The 15,809-nt window shown below is 37.8% G+C and overlaps 1 protein-coding gene across 2 annotated transcripts; it reads right to left on the bottom strand.

The window, feature by feature from the left end:
- Positions 1–3,743: 3,743 nt before the first annotated feature.
- On the bottom strand, positions 3,744–7,456 carry LOC130910659 (cholecystokinin-like). Of its 2 annotated transcripts, none has more exons than XM_057828142.1 (4): positions 7,311–7,456; positions 6,958–7,072; positions 6,738–6,887; positions 3,744–4,248 (listed from the first exon to the last, which is right to left on the bottom strand). In XM_057828142.1, the coding sequence occupies exons 2-4, from the start codon at positions 7,070–7,072 to the stop codon at positions 4,106–4,108; spliced, it is 408 nt and encodes a 135-aa protein (XP_057684125.1). In that variant the 5' UTR covers positions 7,311–7,456; the 3' UTR covers positions 3,744–4,105. The 2 variants fall into 2 exon arrangements, with proteins under 2 accessions (XP_057684125.1, XP_057684126.1); XM_057828143.1 differs by having other exon boundaries at positions 3,744–4,245; positions 7,311–7,455.
- Between the last annotated feature and the right edge of the window lie 8,353 nt (positions 7,457–15,809).

Below are 15,809 nucleotides of genomic sequence, written 5' to 3'. Positions count from 1 at the left end.
GAATTTATTTTCAAATTAGAGTGTAAAATAAGTATTTGTTCACCTACAAACCAGAAAGATTTCTGGCTGTCAAAGAGGTCTAACTTCTTCTAACGAGGTCTAACGAGGCTCCACTCGTTACCTGTACTAATGGCACCTGTTTTAACTCATTATCTGTATAAAAGACACCTGTCCACAACCTCAGTCAGTCACACTCCAAACTCCACTATGGCCAAGACCAAAGAGCTGTCGAAGGACGCCAGAGACAAAATTGTAGACCTGTACCAGGCTGGGAAGACTGAATATGTAATAGGTAAAATGCTTGGTGTAAAGAAATCAACTGTGGGAGAAATTATTAGAAAATGGAAGACATACAAGACCACTGATAATCTCCCTCGATCTGCGGCTCCATGCAAGATCTCACTCCGTGGCGTCAAAATGATAACAAGAACGGTGAGCAAAAATCCCAGAACCACACGGGGGGACCTAGTGAATGACCTACAGAGAACTGGGACCATAGTAACAAAGGCTACTATCAGTAACACAATGCGCCGCCAGGGGCTCAAATCATGCACTGCCAGACGTGTCCCCCTGCTGAAGAAAGTAAACGTCCAGGCCCGTCTGCGGTTCGCTAGAGAGCATTTGGATGATCCAGAAGAGGACTGGGAGAATGTGTTATGGTCAGATGAAACCAAAATAGAACTTTTTGGTAGAAACACAGGTTCTTGTGTTTGGAGGAGAATGAATACTGAATTGCATCCGAAGAACACCATAAACACTGTGAAGCATGGGGGTGGAAACATCATGCTTTGGGGCGTTTTTTTCTGCAAAGGGACCAGGACGACTGATCTGTGTAAAGGAAAGAATGAATGGGGCCATGTATCAAGAGATGGTGAGTGAAAATCGCCTTCCATCAGCAAGGGCATTGAAAATGAGACGTGGCTGGGTCTTTCAGCACGACAATGATCCCCAACACACAGCCAGGGCAACAAAGGAGTGGCTTCGTAAGAAGCATTTCAAGGTCCTGGAGTGGCCTAGCCAGTCTCCAGATCTCAACCCCATAGAAAATCTGTGGAGGGAGATGAAAGTCCATGTTGCCCAACGACAGCCCCAAAACATCACTGCTCTAGAGGAGATCTGATTGGAGGAATGGGCCAAAATACCAACAGTGTGTGAAAAGCTTGTGAAGACTTACAGAAAACGTTTGGCCTCCGTTATTGCCAAAAAAGGGTATATAACAAAGTATGGAGATGAACTTTTGGTATTGCCCAAATACTTATTTTCTACCATGATTTGCAAAAAAATTCTTTAAAAATCAAACAATGTGATTTTCTGTTTGTTTTTTTTTTCCACATTCTGTCTCTCATGGTTGAGGTTTACCCATGTTGACAATTAAAGGCCTCTGTAATATTTTCAAGTGAGAGAACTTGCACAATTAGTGGTTGACTAAATACTTATTTGCCCTAATGTATTAGTCGTTAGGGTGGGTTTTACTATGCTTTAGGCCAGGAGTGTCACTGGACCTAACACTAACACTAACTATTCGTCATGTATTATTATGTCACCATACCAAACAAACAAATAACAAAACAAAAAAAAAAGCCATTTGAATGCTGCATTTATTTATATTATCTCTCCCCACACACATGCACTACAATGGACTGTTCCACGACAACGGACTGAGTATCAGTCGCTTAGCTTCATTTAGCGACGTTTAGCTTCGCTTAGCTCCGTTTAGCTGTTTGTTTGCTTCACTTAGTTCTCCCGCGTTTTTCACGCCACTATGCTCGCTATTTTTACAGCTCACTTGCTATTTTGCACGTCAGCCATTGTTTATTTCGAACACATGAGCGAACACGCTCTCCATGAGAGCCAAAGTGCAGTGAGGGAGACGTTGAGGACAGGCCGCTAATGCCTCTTTTAACTTTCTTCTTCTTCACACCAAACATAAAATACACGACAGCACACCCTGTGGCGAAACAATGCGGTACAGTTCCAATCAGTCATACAATCACACTCAACAGCTAGTTAACAGGATTTGCTAACGAAAAAAAACCCTTTAAATTAGGGCTGTCAAAATTATCGCGTTAACGCGCGGTAATTAATTTTTTTAATTAATCACGTTAAAATATTTGACGCAATTAACGCACATGTCCCGCTCAGAAAGTATTCTGCCTTTTGGTAAGTTTTACAGCAAGGCTTTTTGCGCTGTCCAACAGCGAACTCTTTTGGTCGCTTGGCGACATGGTTTATTATTTTCTTCTTTTCTTCATTATGGCTGCACGACGTCTCTGGCTGATAATGTTGTGCTTATATGATGACAAGATTTCTCCGTAAGTATGGTTGTTGTAAAGAATGTACATATTATGTTAGTAAGCGAAATGTTATATTTTTTGTATGAGACGCTTTTTGTTTATGTTTAGTGAACCTGTATAGCGTGCTAAGCTAACGTTGTTGCTAATGCAATGCTGTGTACTTTTTTGTTGTTGTTTCACTACGGTCTAAAGAGGACAGTGGTTTGAGGCCATTTTATTAATAAATCAGATGAAAAAGGAAGAAGTCTGATTATTAAGGCGTCGTTCACTAGCTGTCTAGCTTTGGAAAAAGTAGACGCTTCGGAGTGAGGACAGCATAGACAGATTTAAATGACAGTTGAGTGAAATGCCCACTACAGTCCTTATGTACCGTATGTTGAATGTATATATCCATCTTGTGTCTTATCTTTCCATTCCAACAATTTATTTTACAGAATATATATATATAATTTACAGAAAAATATGGCATATTTTATAGATGGTTTGAATTGCGATTAATTGCGATTAATTACGATTAATTAATTTTTAAGCTGTAATTAACTCGATTAAAAATTTTAATCGTTTGACAGCCCTGCTTTAAATCTATTAGTGACACCACAAGAAATGACGAAGAGTGTTTTTTACGGAGTGTAAAGCTTTCGGTTAGCGGTTTAACGAATGTACCTCCGGTGAACATTTCAAAATAAAAGCACATCATGTTCGTCATATAAAAACGATTTCTGGATTTAATCCCACGTACTTCAGAATTAATATTATAATATGTAGAGTAAATACAATAGAATACAGATTCTACACTAAGAATAGCTTTCAAATGACACTCTTTATGACAAATATGATTAGTAATGAATAATTAATATAATTATTATACTGTTATATATAGTAGTATACTATAATGATAATGCTAGGATTTATTTTAAAGAATTGTTCTGAAAAATACTGGAAAGGCAAAGTCAGTGTTCTGAATCTGTTTACTTTCCATTCTTTTGCACTAGTAAATGCTATCAGCATTTAACCTCATTGTTTATTTGTGATTATTGTTATTTACATGATTGTTTGTACTTTAATAAAGAATTTAAGTGTTCCAAAATGGTTTTGTGAATTAATAAGCGTCAACAAAAATTTCATTGCTAAATTAGTAAAAAAAAGAAAATTATCAGATTAGTCGACTAATTGAAAACTAGTCGGCTGACTTATCAGGATATAATTTGTCGTTTAAGACAGCTCTAGTATACCTGAACATATTTCCACCACACCCTTCTCACCTTTTTAACCCCTGACCCATGAAGAGGGCCCCTGGATATGTTCGCTTAGGCCCCAAAATTGCCAAGTCCGCCATTGTCAATACTAATAAATGTATGAAAAGTAAACAAAAGGTGTGCAAAATAAATACAATACACACACAAATGCGCTAATACAGAAACAGGCAACAGGTGAAGTAATATGGTAATATTTTATTTTTTTATTTGGATGATTTGCAGTTATTACTTATAATACACCAAATTACAGTTGTGTGATCAAAGGTCTCAACAGAAGCCCACATAACAATTATAAATTAGGATGACAAAAACAGTTTGCCATCTGCCTCGACCAGAGTGAGAGAACAGCGATCATGTTTTCCTGAACGCTTATTCAGTTTGCGAAGTCTCAATGTACCCTGACACCACATTCCCTCTTTTGACACAATGAAATGGGTGACAGAGAGGCAAAAGTTTGGCATATGTATATTGCATTTAACAGTGCATTACAAACAAATGTACAACCTCATTAGACTTTTATTGTGTTTGAATGGACACTAGTGGAGTGATTCAAATCTACGAGGAGTACTCGTACTCCTCTGCGCTGCGCCGTCCGAAGTCCATCCAGCCCGTGTAGTCCCTGTCTGCTATCCGGTGACCGGCATTGCTCAGGCCGCCGCCTCTGCTGTTGACCGACGAGTTCCGACGAACAGAACCTGCTAAAAAATGCGAGAAAGGGATTAAATCTTGCTTTGCAGCATGTTTTTAGCAACCATTCATAATGTTGAAAACAAGGAGAAGTTGTTCTGAGTACTCTGACCCTTTTACCGGAGTTCATTACAGTTTACTAATGGAACATGCAAGCCACTAGCATCAATGATGTCAATGTCAGGAGTGAAATTTGACTCCCTTTTGCTGATTGATGGTTTTCACATTGCTGTCACTGTTTACTAACTGACCGCACAAATGTGTCTATTTCCTGTTTTGCAGTGTTTTGAGGAGCTCCTTTGGATAAATATGGACTTTCACTGCCATCTTGTAGCATCAAAAGATGATTAAAAAAGAAAACCACCTAAAATCCTGATACTGCACTTGTGCTAGATATCAACACCAAAGTGTTTGTCCCATAAAAGTTCCTATCCTGCTCTCATAATCTTTTTTTTATTTTTATCATGATCCAAGTCAAGCAGTATTTCGGAGATGCTGCTTTCACCCTACCCACATCCTCCTACGCAACGTGCACACACACAAACGCACGAAACACAACCTTTCATGTTCCCTGGTGTGCTGAGAAGATTGGCTGCAGAAGGCTCGACAACGACACCTCCCACACCGAATGCAAAGCGAGCAGCGAGGAACACGACTTGGCGCAAACTCGCGCGCAAACGTTCAACCACATAGCCTAAGGTGGCACATATCAATGTGGCCTTTGCCATGTTATGCTCGTATTAAAAAAGTTGCGATCAAAACTGAAGTAAAATAGAAGAAAATGTGAGTGAACATTTTCTGTTCATTCTCTGGTAAATTCTTTCTGAAATCATTGACGGCACGTAAAAGCAGTCAACCCTCCCAGTTTAAATGGATTGGACATCTAATGCTTTCAATGGCAGCTATGGTTCCCACCAATGATTATTACAGTGATCCCTCGCTACTTCGAACTTCAAACTTAGCGCCCTCAGTCCATCATGATTTCTTTTTTCAATAAACAAAAAATAAAATAAAAGTACGGATGAGCTGCCCCAAGCCGTAGTCTCACTCCCTCTCTCTCCCTGCTCTTTGTTGGTAAGGCAGTGAGTGCACTGGAGTTGCTTATTAAAGTTAACGATGATTGACAGACGTTTAATCAAGTTAGTTAAGTTCAAAGTGCAGCATTCGTCAACCATCGTTTAACTTGTTAAACAGTTGCTGTGGCAACTCATTGTGTGTAAGTGAGCAGCTTGAGCAGATTTGAGTGGACTCACTCAATGAAGCATTTAATAAAGCCAAGCATTTTTCCGCTTTATTCTTGTTTTAAAATTATTTGGTGGGGCAGTAGCATTATTAAAACTTAAACTTGAAGTGCTTGAAAACCATTTATTTAAAAATATTATATACATAAAAGTATATACATTTTTTTAAAAAATTAACTTCAATTTTTTTCGTGGTTTTTCACTTATCGCGGTGGGTACTGGTCCCCATTAACTGCGAAAAATGAGGGATCTCTGTAAATCCGTCATTTTTGCCTGAGAAAATTTAGAAAATGAATGCTGAATACTTCATGGACATCAGAAAACTTTTTTTGTTGTTGCTTTTTTAAACAAAAAAATCTTTTTAAAAAAGAAAAAAAATCCCATCACTTTTTTATTTATTTATTTATTTTTTTAATAAAAAACAAAAAAATATTCACTTTGTTTTGTTAATTAACAAACAAATAGCTTTTAAATAATAAAACGGAAAAAAATCTTGTTTTCTTTATGTAAAAAAAACAATTTATAAATTCAAAAAAATTAAAACGAATACAAATATTCACTCTTCATAGGCTCGTAAATAAGGACTTGGACAATTTTAAGTCAACAATAGTCGACTAATTTGATGATCGATTAGTCAATTGATAGTGGCAGCCAATGAGTTAAAAGCCAACCTTCAATTCATACATTCAGTTTTATCCAGTCTTTGAAAATTCCCAGAATTTCACAACCTTAGTCAAGCATAAGTATCTATATTCCTTATCAACAAGAAATTACGGTGTTATTACTGCTCTAAATCAGTAAATACACCTTTCATGCTGCTGTCTTCTAAGTAAGAAGCAATTACTTGGCCCTAACTTAAAGACAGACGTTCTCTCGCAACATCTGTCAGTCTTCTCGACAGCGTGTCAAAGTCAATCAGTTTCTCCCCCGCCTCACGCGACGACTTCAGAACTGCATCGGAACCAAAATCTAGCGGCTACAATGATATCAAATGCCTATTTGTTTAATAAATGTCATCAATAGAAGTGCGTAAAATAAACGGCTGCGGCTGGAAGACTCCAATAAATGCACTTTGGAACCACAAAAGCTTTCCAGAGCCACTAATTTGTTTTACAAAGCTGCCATGCACTGAGGCTAGTAATTAGTGAGAATGATGTAGGGTGGTGAGAGGGTTGTGGGGGGGGGTATCGAGGGAAGAGCACTTGTCTTCAATAATGAGCGCCATATTGTTGATGGCACACGTTGGGAGGACAACGCACCTTTCCTAGAGGAGATGAGTCTGGCCAGCAGCTCGCTGAGGTTGGCCCGCGACTCTACATCCTCTTGGGATGGGGAGAGCCCTTGGAGCTGGGGTGCAGAGCGGCTGTGTCGGAGATGGGGCTCCCCCAAAGTGTGGGATTCCAGGTGGGCTGCACACACACACATACAGACAGATGCTACGTTACTGTGATAGGACTTGACGAGGAGGGAGTGGTGTACCTTCTGCGGAGGGGGAACGGTGGTCCTCGTCCCCGAGATGGGAGGAGAAGGGGAGCCCCAATGAGCTTGTACAAAGGACCGCCAGAACCAAACACACACTCAGCCCTGTAGACATCTGCAGCACCCACATGCATATGGGGGAAGTTAAAATGTGTGATTTTAGAAAAATCAGTTATTCACTCTATGGAGTAAACGCCATTTGCATACAGAAAAAAAAACCATCTAACCCATATAAAACAGTATAATCCATGTTTACAGTCAAGCATAAAACCAAAAACATATAAGAAATACATCAAAATTTTGAATAATAAATAATAATTTTCAAAAAGAGGAAATTACAAAAAAAGTCTTACCTTGAGAATGATATTTGGTTCGTTCAAGGGAGCGTTAGGAGAGCACTTGTCCGCTCAGTGGGAAGGATGCTCCTTTTATACTCTCTCTCCGTGTGTGTGTGTGTGTGCGGTCATGGTCTCCTGCACTGTGTATTCCCCGATCCGCGTGCGTGTGTTTGCACGAGGATTAATATGGATGTATTTGTTCTTCAACTTCAACATTGCAAGCTTGCAATTGGGTTTTATTGTGTTCGTGCATCATAAATACAACACAGTGCGGGCTGTCTTGTTGACTTGGTTTTTATGTGTGCGTAAAAGAGAGCGGCTACAGAGCGAATGTGGTATTGTGCTGTGAAATTAATCATATGCATCAGAAACATAACTTTTATTAGTTGACCCAAATAGCAGTCATGCATGTGTATTCACTATATACAGTGGTATGAAAAAGTATCTGAACCTTTTGGAATTTCTCACATTTCTGCATAGAATCGCTGTTAAATGTGATCTGATCTTTGTAAAAATCACACGGATGAAAAAACAGTGCTTCAACTAAAACCACCCAAAGATTAATACCGTAGGTTTTCATATTTTAATGACGATAGTATGCAAACAATCACAGAAGGGGGAAAATATGTAAGTGAACCATCACATTTAATATTTTGTGCCACCCCCCCCCCCCCCCCCCCCCCCTTTAGCAGCAATAACTTAAACCAGATGCTTCCTGTAGCTGCAGATCAGTCTGGCACGTCGATCAGGACTAATCTTGGCCCAGTCTTCTCTACAAAACTGCTGTAGTTCAATCATATTCCTGGGATGTCTGGCATGAATCTTTAGGTCATGCCACAGCATCTCAATGGGGTTCAAGTCTGGACTTTGACTTGGCCACTTCAGAACGTCTATCTTGTTCTTCTGAAACCATTCTGAAGTTGATTTACTTCTATGTTTTGGATCATTGTCTTGTTGAAGCATCCATCCTCTTTTTCGCTTGTCTGACAGACAGCCTCAGGTTTTCCTGCAAAACATCCTGATAAACCTTTGAATTCATTTTTCCATTAATGATTACAACTTGTCCAGGCCCTGAGGCAGGAAAACAGCGCCAAATCATGACGCTCTGTCCAATATACTTTACGGTGGGGATGAGGTGTTGATGTTGGTGAGCTATTCCATTTTTCTTCCACACATGATGTTCCTCCCAAACAATTCAACTTTTAGGTTTTATCAGTCCAAAAAATAATTTGCCAAAACTTCTGTGGAGTGTCCAAGTGCCTTTTTGCTAACATTAAACGAGCAACAATGTTTTTTTAGACATCAGTGGCTTCCTCTTTGGAGTCCTCCCATGAACACCATTCTTGGCCATAGTTTTACATATAGTTGATGTTTGCAGAGAGAGATATTGGACTGTGCAAGCGATTTCTGTAAGTCTTTAGCAGACACTCTAGGGTTCCTTTTTATCTCTTTGAGTATTCTGCGCTGAACTCTTGGCGTCATCTTTGGTGGACGGCCACTCCTTGCGAGAGAAGCAACAGTGCCAAACTCTCTTCATTTGTAGACAACTTCTCTGACTGTCGATTGATGAACATCCAGACTTTTAGAGATGGGTTTGTATTCTTTCCTAGCTTTATAAACATCAACAATCGTTGATCGCAGGTCTTCAGATAGTTCTTTTGACCGAGCCATGGTGCACATCAAACAATGCTTATCATCAATACAATTCTTACCAGGTGTGTGTTTTATAGTGGGCAGGGCAACTTTAAACCACTCTTCAGTGATTGGGCACACACTTGACTTAAATTGTTTGGTAAAAATTGGTTTCAATTGTTCAGTAAGTCTCCTTTGGCAGAGGGTTCACTTACTTATTTTTCCCCCTTCTGTCATTGTTTGCATGCGATCCTCAATAAAATATGAAAACCTATAAATGTTTGGGTGGTTTTAGTTAAAGCAGATACTGTTTTTACATCAGTGTGATTTTGACAAAGATCAGATCACATTTGATTGGGATTTTATGCAGAAATGTGAGAAATTCCAAAAGGTTCAGATACTTTTTCATACCACTGTAAGTACAGGCACAAATAAGCTAAAAGTACTGATCCAAGAACTTAAATTGACGGAGCAACAGCTTGCATTTTGAAAAAATAGTGAACGAGTACAATTTTGTTTTAATAATTTGGAGCAACACTAAAAAGTTGGCTAATTATATAGTGCTTATCGTGAAACATATGTCAAATCTATTAACATAACAAAGTGTTTGTACTAACGTCTTGATCTTAGTTGACGTAACAGGCGACGTCGCTCCAACGAGACGTGGCGTCTCTCCCCCTACACAGTCTCTGTGCAGCCACGCGGGATGAACCGAGCCCATCGATCAGCCGCCCCGCAGCAAATCTCAGGGCCTCTGGTCGATGGCTATCGATCAACTGTGACCACTTAATGTTTTTATGAACAAAGCAAACAACCTGTTGGCAGGATTTGCTGTTTTTTTCTCACCTAGATAAGGCGTATCTCATAAGAAGTGGGGCATCACTCACCTTTGCCGGCTGGTCTACGATGTGACGATGAGGGCCCCACTCAACTAAAGGGCAGGCAGGAAGCCAATTGTGGTGATAAAGATGTCTATTGATCACAACGAGTGGGTCAAAAGAGAGTCAGTGGGAACAAACAAATGTACGGGCAATTTTCACAGCGTAGCAGATAATTTATGAGATGACGGTATGACAACACAACAATCTTACTGGACTCAACAAAAGGTTTGACCGTAAGAAAGGACCTCATTTATGCGTCATTGCTTTTCTGTCGGTAAATGATTCCACGTGTGGTTCCTCTGTATGTACATGTTGATATATTGGACATATATGTTTTTTAGAACTTTACAGGGCACTCATTTAGCTCATTGGCCACCATTGACGGTGCTAGACATCCCATCCATTTTGAGTTGGAGGGGACATCTAGCATCGTCAGCCATTCCTCCTAGTTTAATTGAATTGTACATTTGTCGTTGTCAATGACACACAATGAATTAAATACTATGGGAAAAAAATCAACTTCAGAGTATTACTTGTGCTGTAACCAGTGTGTATTTGTATTTTTATCTATTTAATTTCATTAACTTAATTTTTACCGTACTTTTCGCACTATAAGAGGCACCTGACTCATAAGCGGATTTTAAGGGGGGGGGCAAAAAGTGAAACTGACTTTCCGAATTATATACATACATATATATATATATATATATATATATATCTTTCCATTCCAACAATTTATTTTACAGAATATATATATTTAATTTACAGAAAAATATGTCATATTTTATAAAATGGTTAGAATTGCGATTAATTACGATTAATTTTTAAGCTGTAATTAGCTCGATTAAAAATTTTAATCGTTTGACAGCCCGTTTGACAGCCCAAATATATATATATATATATATATATATATATATATATATATATATATATGTATATGTCTTATCTTTCCATTCCAACAATTTATTTTACAGAATATATATATTTAATTTACAGAAAAATATGTCATATTTTATAAAATGGTTAAAATTGCGATATATATATATATATATATATATATATATAAAATATGACATATTTTTCTGTAAATTAAATATATATATTCTGTAAAATAAATTGTTGGAATGGAAAGATAAGACACAAGATGGATATATACATTCAACATACGATACAAAAGGACTGTAGTGGGCATTTTCCTCTACTGTCATTTAAATCTGTCTATTCTGGCCTCACTCCGAAGCGTCTACTTTTTCCAAAGCTAGACAGCTAGTGAACGACGCCATAATAATCAGACTTCTTTCTTTTTCATCTGATTTATTAATAAAATAGCCTCAAACCATTGTCCTTTTTAGACCGTCGTAAAACTACAAAAAAAAGTACACAAGCATTGCATTAGCAACAACATTAGCTTAGCACGCTATACAGGTTCACAAAACATAAACAAAAAGCGTCTCATACAAAAAATATAACATTTCGCTTACTAACATAATATGTGCATTATTTACAACAACCATACTTACGGACAAATCTTGTCCAAGGGTCATATAAGCACAACATTACAACGTAGGCGTCAGCCCGAGACGTCCTGCAGCCATATTGAACTGGCAAGACAACAATATACCATGTCGCAAAGCGACCACAAGAGTTCGCTGTTAGACGGCACAAAAAGTCTTGCTGTAAAACTTACCAAAGGGCAGAATACTGTCTGAGCGGGACATGTGCGTTAATTGCGTCAAATATTTTAACGTGATTAATTTAAAAAATTAATTACCGCGCGTTAACGCGATAATTTTGACAGCCCTAATATATATATATATATATATATATATATATATATATATATATATATATATATATATATATATATATATACATATATATATATATATATATATATCAATAAAAGTTGTAAAGCAATAAAACTGCAACAAAAATGCATGAAATGGACAAAAAATATATGTATATAATGGGTCAAAATTATTTTTCGAACACATCATGTGACTAGCACCTTAGATCGTCTTTTGCTTTGCATATAATTTTCAAAAAAAAAACAAAAAAAAAATTAAGGGAGGGCAATTTATTTTTCAAATGATTTTTTTCTTTGATTGATTTTTTTTTTTTTTAAAGAATTGCTTCAATCAAAGAAAACTTTCAATGAAAAATTAAGTGTTCAAATGCAAATTTTTCAATCTCAAATAATTTTTCGCATTCAAATTTTTTTTTATAATTGAAATTTTTCTTTTTTTTGATTGAAGTGATTTTTTCTTTTTGAAAAAATATATTTTTTTGAAGCAACTTATTTTCTAATGGAATAATAAAGACAGAAACGTCCTAGCCAAAATGTCGCCCAAACACAAATCAACATTACTTCAATCAAAAAAGTTGCTTTAATCAAAAAAAAAAAAAAAAAAAACTTGACTCCAATCAAAAAAAAAAAAAAGCTTTCACATGCATTTCTTTCAGTTTCAAATCTATTTTTGCTTTCTAACATTTTTTTTTTTTTTGATTGAAGCGACTTTTTTTGGGATTGAAAATATATATTTTGATTGAATCAACTTTTATTTTGATTTGATTGAATTTGATTTTTGACACAAATCTACCTCCATATGGCTCCACCCAGGGGATACAATTTTTGACTGGGGTAACTACATTGGCACGACACCGGCGGGCGTACCATATTCAATGGATGACGATCTTGGCGAAAAGTATTGCCTAAGCAGCCCGATTTAGAATTCACCTCAAGAATGATGGGAAACAAAAAACGCTCTTTGTCAACTTTTTATTATAAATATTCTTGCAAGTTAATTTTATTGCTGACACTGCGTTTCAGGGTCATCAACATGTTGTGCCCCCCCGCCCCAAAAGTCAAACTCCGCCTATGACCGAACTATAAGCCACCACCCACCAAATATGACACGAAAACGGCATTTGTTCATAGATAAGCCGCACTGGGCTATAAGCCGCAGCTGTTCTCGCTCTTTTAAGACATATTTACACCAAAAGATATCAACCAGTAACACTTTATCTGACAGCGGCATCATAAAATTGTCATTAGACAAAATGAACCACCATGAAGTTTTGAACCAATTGGCTGCAAAGCTTCATTGCTTCAAGAAGCTTCAATTTGGCCATCACTGTTCTCTTGGGGGAAACAATAAACATGTGCTGCCACCTGCTGTCAATACTGTTGTCGTCCAACATGCCTCCTAGCATGTATTGCAGCGCTACACATGTAAATAACAAATCAAAATTCATGTTCTGTTCTAATTATTTCATCAGTTACTGTTCTAGTTGTTTCATTCATTGTTAGTTATGGAATTTTGTCACACTTTATTTGACAGAGGAGCCATAAGACTGTCATAAGACCATCATAATTATGACATGAAACTGCCATGAGCATTGATGAATGCTTATGACAGATGTCATTTTGTGTCATCCGGCAAATTATCTCCCTTTTAACACAATCACTTCCAATCTACTTAAAGCAATAAAAAATACGAATCAATTTTGATGTATATGAAAATTTGTTGAGGAATAACACGGCATCATTTTTGTATTTTGATCGAATTTTGTTCAATTGTGCTTGAAAAAAAACAACAATATATTGATCCAGATCAATTGTTACAGTCCTAGTGTCAACGATCAATAGGAGATGTAAATACAAATTGAATCAGAGTTTGCTAAGGAAGCATATGATCAGTGCTGGCCAAAAGTATTGGAACCCCTGCAATTCTTTCAGATAATGCTCAATTTCTCCCAGAAAATGATTGTAATTACAAATGGTTTGGTGGTAATATCTTCATTTATTTTGCTTGCAATGAAAAAACACAAAAGAGAATGAAAAAAAAAAAATTACATCTTATTATCGTTTTACATTAAACTCCAAAAATGGGCCGGACAAAAGTATTGGCACCCTCAGCCTAATACTTGGTAGCACAACCTATAGACAAAATAACTGCGAGCAATCGCTTCCAGTATCCATCAATGTGTTTCTTACAATGCGCTGCTGGAATTTTAGACTATTCTTCTTTGGTCAACTGCTCCAACTCTCTGAGATTTGAAGGGTTCCTTCTCCAAACTGCCATTTTCAGATCTCTCCACAGGTGTTCTATGAGATTCAGGTCTGGACTCATTGCTGGCCACTTCAGAAGTCTCCAGTGCTTTCTTTCAAAGCATTTCCCAGTGCTTTTTGAAGGTGTTTTGGGTCATTGTCCTGCTGAAAGACCCATGACCTTTGAGGGAGACCCAGCTTTCTCACACTGGGCCCTACATTATGCTGCAAAATTTGTTGGTAGTCTTCAGACTTCATAATGCCATGCACACGGTCAAGCAGTCCAGTGCCAGAGGCAGCAAAGCAACCCCAAAACATCAGGGAACCTCAGCCGTGTTTGACTATGGGGACCGTGGTTATTTTTTCTTTGAAGGCCTCATTTTTTTCATGTAAACTCTATGTTGATGCATTTTCCCTAAAAGCTCTACCTTTGTCTCATCTGACCAGAGAACTGTCAGGGAAATTCAACTTTGAACTCCAAGACAAGTGTTACTTCGATAGCTCGATTAGATAAATTAATACGACCCCAACCACGGATTGCTTTTCTTCGAAGGCTTTATGAACAAGAGCTCTCGGGTACAAACCGATGTGACCCAGCCAGAAGCTGTGATCACTCAGAAAGTACGAAAAAGTACAATAGAGGCTGGACATTTATACTGTTGAAAGGGCGGTGCCGAAGCCCACTGTGAAACGAAACCTACTAAGAAACGAAACTCATCATCTCACAAACCTGGGTATTTTTCCATACAAAAACATCTTTGAGCTGAGACCTTGAACACCGGTCCCGGCTGGTAGAAAGTGAGTCAGATCTGATAAGGGGGTCCACAGACACCCATTGTATTCATTCAGGGCATATTGGAAAACAGGAACATAACAGTCCAAATTTGGGCATATTATGATACAGTCTACATTAGCCAAGGCACACTCAAACAGATTAACAATGCCACTCTATGCTACAATGTTCTCATGCAAGCATAACAAAAGCATACAAAATATGATGTATAATGGTTGTGTTTTAAGCATGAATAAAATTGTCTCACAAGAACATTCTTCCAAAACGTTTTTGGCCTTCTCAGATATGTTTTGGCAAACTCCAGCCTGGCTCTTTTATGATTCTGGGTCAGAAGTAGGGTCTTCCTGGCTATCCTACAATAGAGTCCTTTTCCATTCAGATGCCGACGGGTAGTACGGGTTGACACTGTTGTACCCTCGGACTGCAGGACAGCTTGAACTTGTTTGGATGTCAGTCGAGGTTCTTTATCTTTCATTGAAATCTCTCGTCAGTTGTTTCTTTTCAGTGCACATCTAGGGAGGTTAGCCACAGTGCCATGAGCTTTACACTCATTGATGACACTGCGCACGGTAGAAACAGGAACATTCAGATCTTTGGAGATGGACATGTAGCCTTGATATTGCCCATGCTTCCTCCCAGTTTTGCTTCTCAAGTCCAAAGACAGTTCTTTGGTTTTTCTTTCTTTTCTCCATGCTCAATGTGGTACACACAAGGACACAGGACAGAGGTTGAGTCAACTTGAATCCATTTTAACTGGCTGCAAGTGTGATTTAGTTATTGCCACCACCTGTTATGTGCACCAGGTAAGTAACAGGTGCTGTTAATTACACAAATTAGCCAGCACTCTATGTGCTACAAAAAGGACCAAGTGATATTTTCAAACTGATATAGAGCAACTTAGCTTCACATAGTCCTTACACTACTTAACTGATGGCAGTAATGTCAAACTGACAGGAGCTTTTTATTTTTTTTTAATCACTGCCAACTGGGGTGTCAAGCCTATCTTGTAGTGTAGGAGTTGCCACCCCATGCCACCGTGGTTGATCCGCCCCAGATTATTTTATACTCAATATGGAATAATAATCTAAAATATGTATATATAATAAAAATAATAATAATGGCTATTTATTTAAGTTTTCTAAATGACCATGGATATT

This window comes from Corythoichthys intestinalis, chromosome 22 (assembly GCF_030265065.1).
Source record: "Corythoichthys intestinalis isolate RoL2023-P3 chromosome 22, ASM3026506v1, whole genome shotgun sequence".
Lineage (NCBI taxonomy): Eukaryota > Metazoa > Chordata > Actinopteri > Syngnathiformes > Syngnathidae > Corythoichthys > Corythoichthys intestinalis.
The sequence above is the reverse complement of the archived record's forward strand: the minus strand, read 5'-3'. Positions and strand labels throughout refer to the sequence as shown.

Coding starts and splice junctions, on each gene's coding strand:
- LOC130910659 (XM_057828142.1), bottom strand. CDS start 7,072: ATGTCTACAGGGCTGAGTGTGTGTTTGGTTCTGGCGGTCCTTTGTACA. Junction 6,888..6,957: donor CCGTTCCCCCTCCGCAGAAG/GTACACCACTCC, acceptor GTGTGTGTGCAG/CCCACCTGGAATCCCACACT. Junction 4,249..6,737: donor ACTCATCTCCTCTAGGAAAG/GTGCGTTGTCCT, acceptor CGCATTTTTTAG/CAGGTTCTGTTCGTCGGAAC.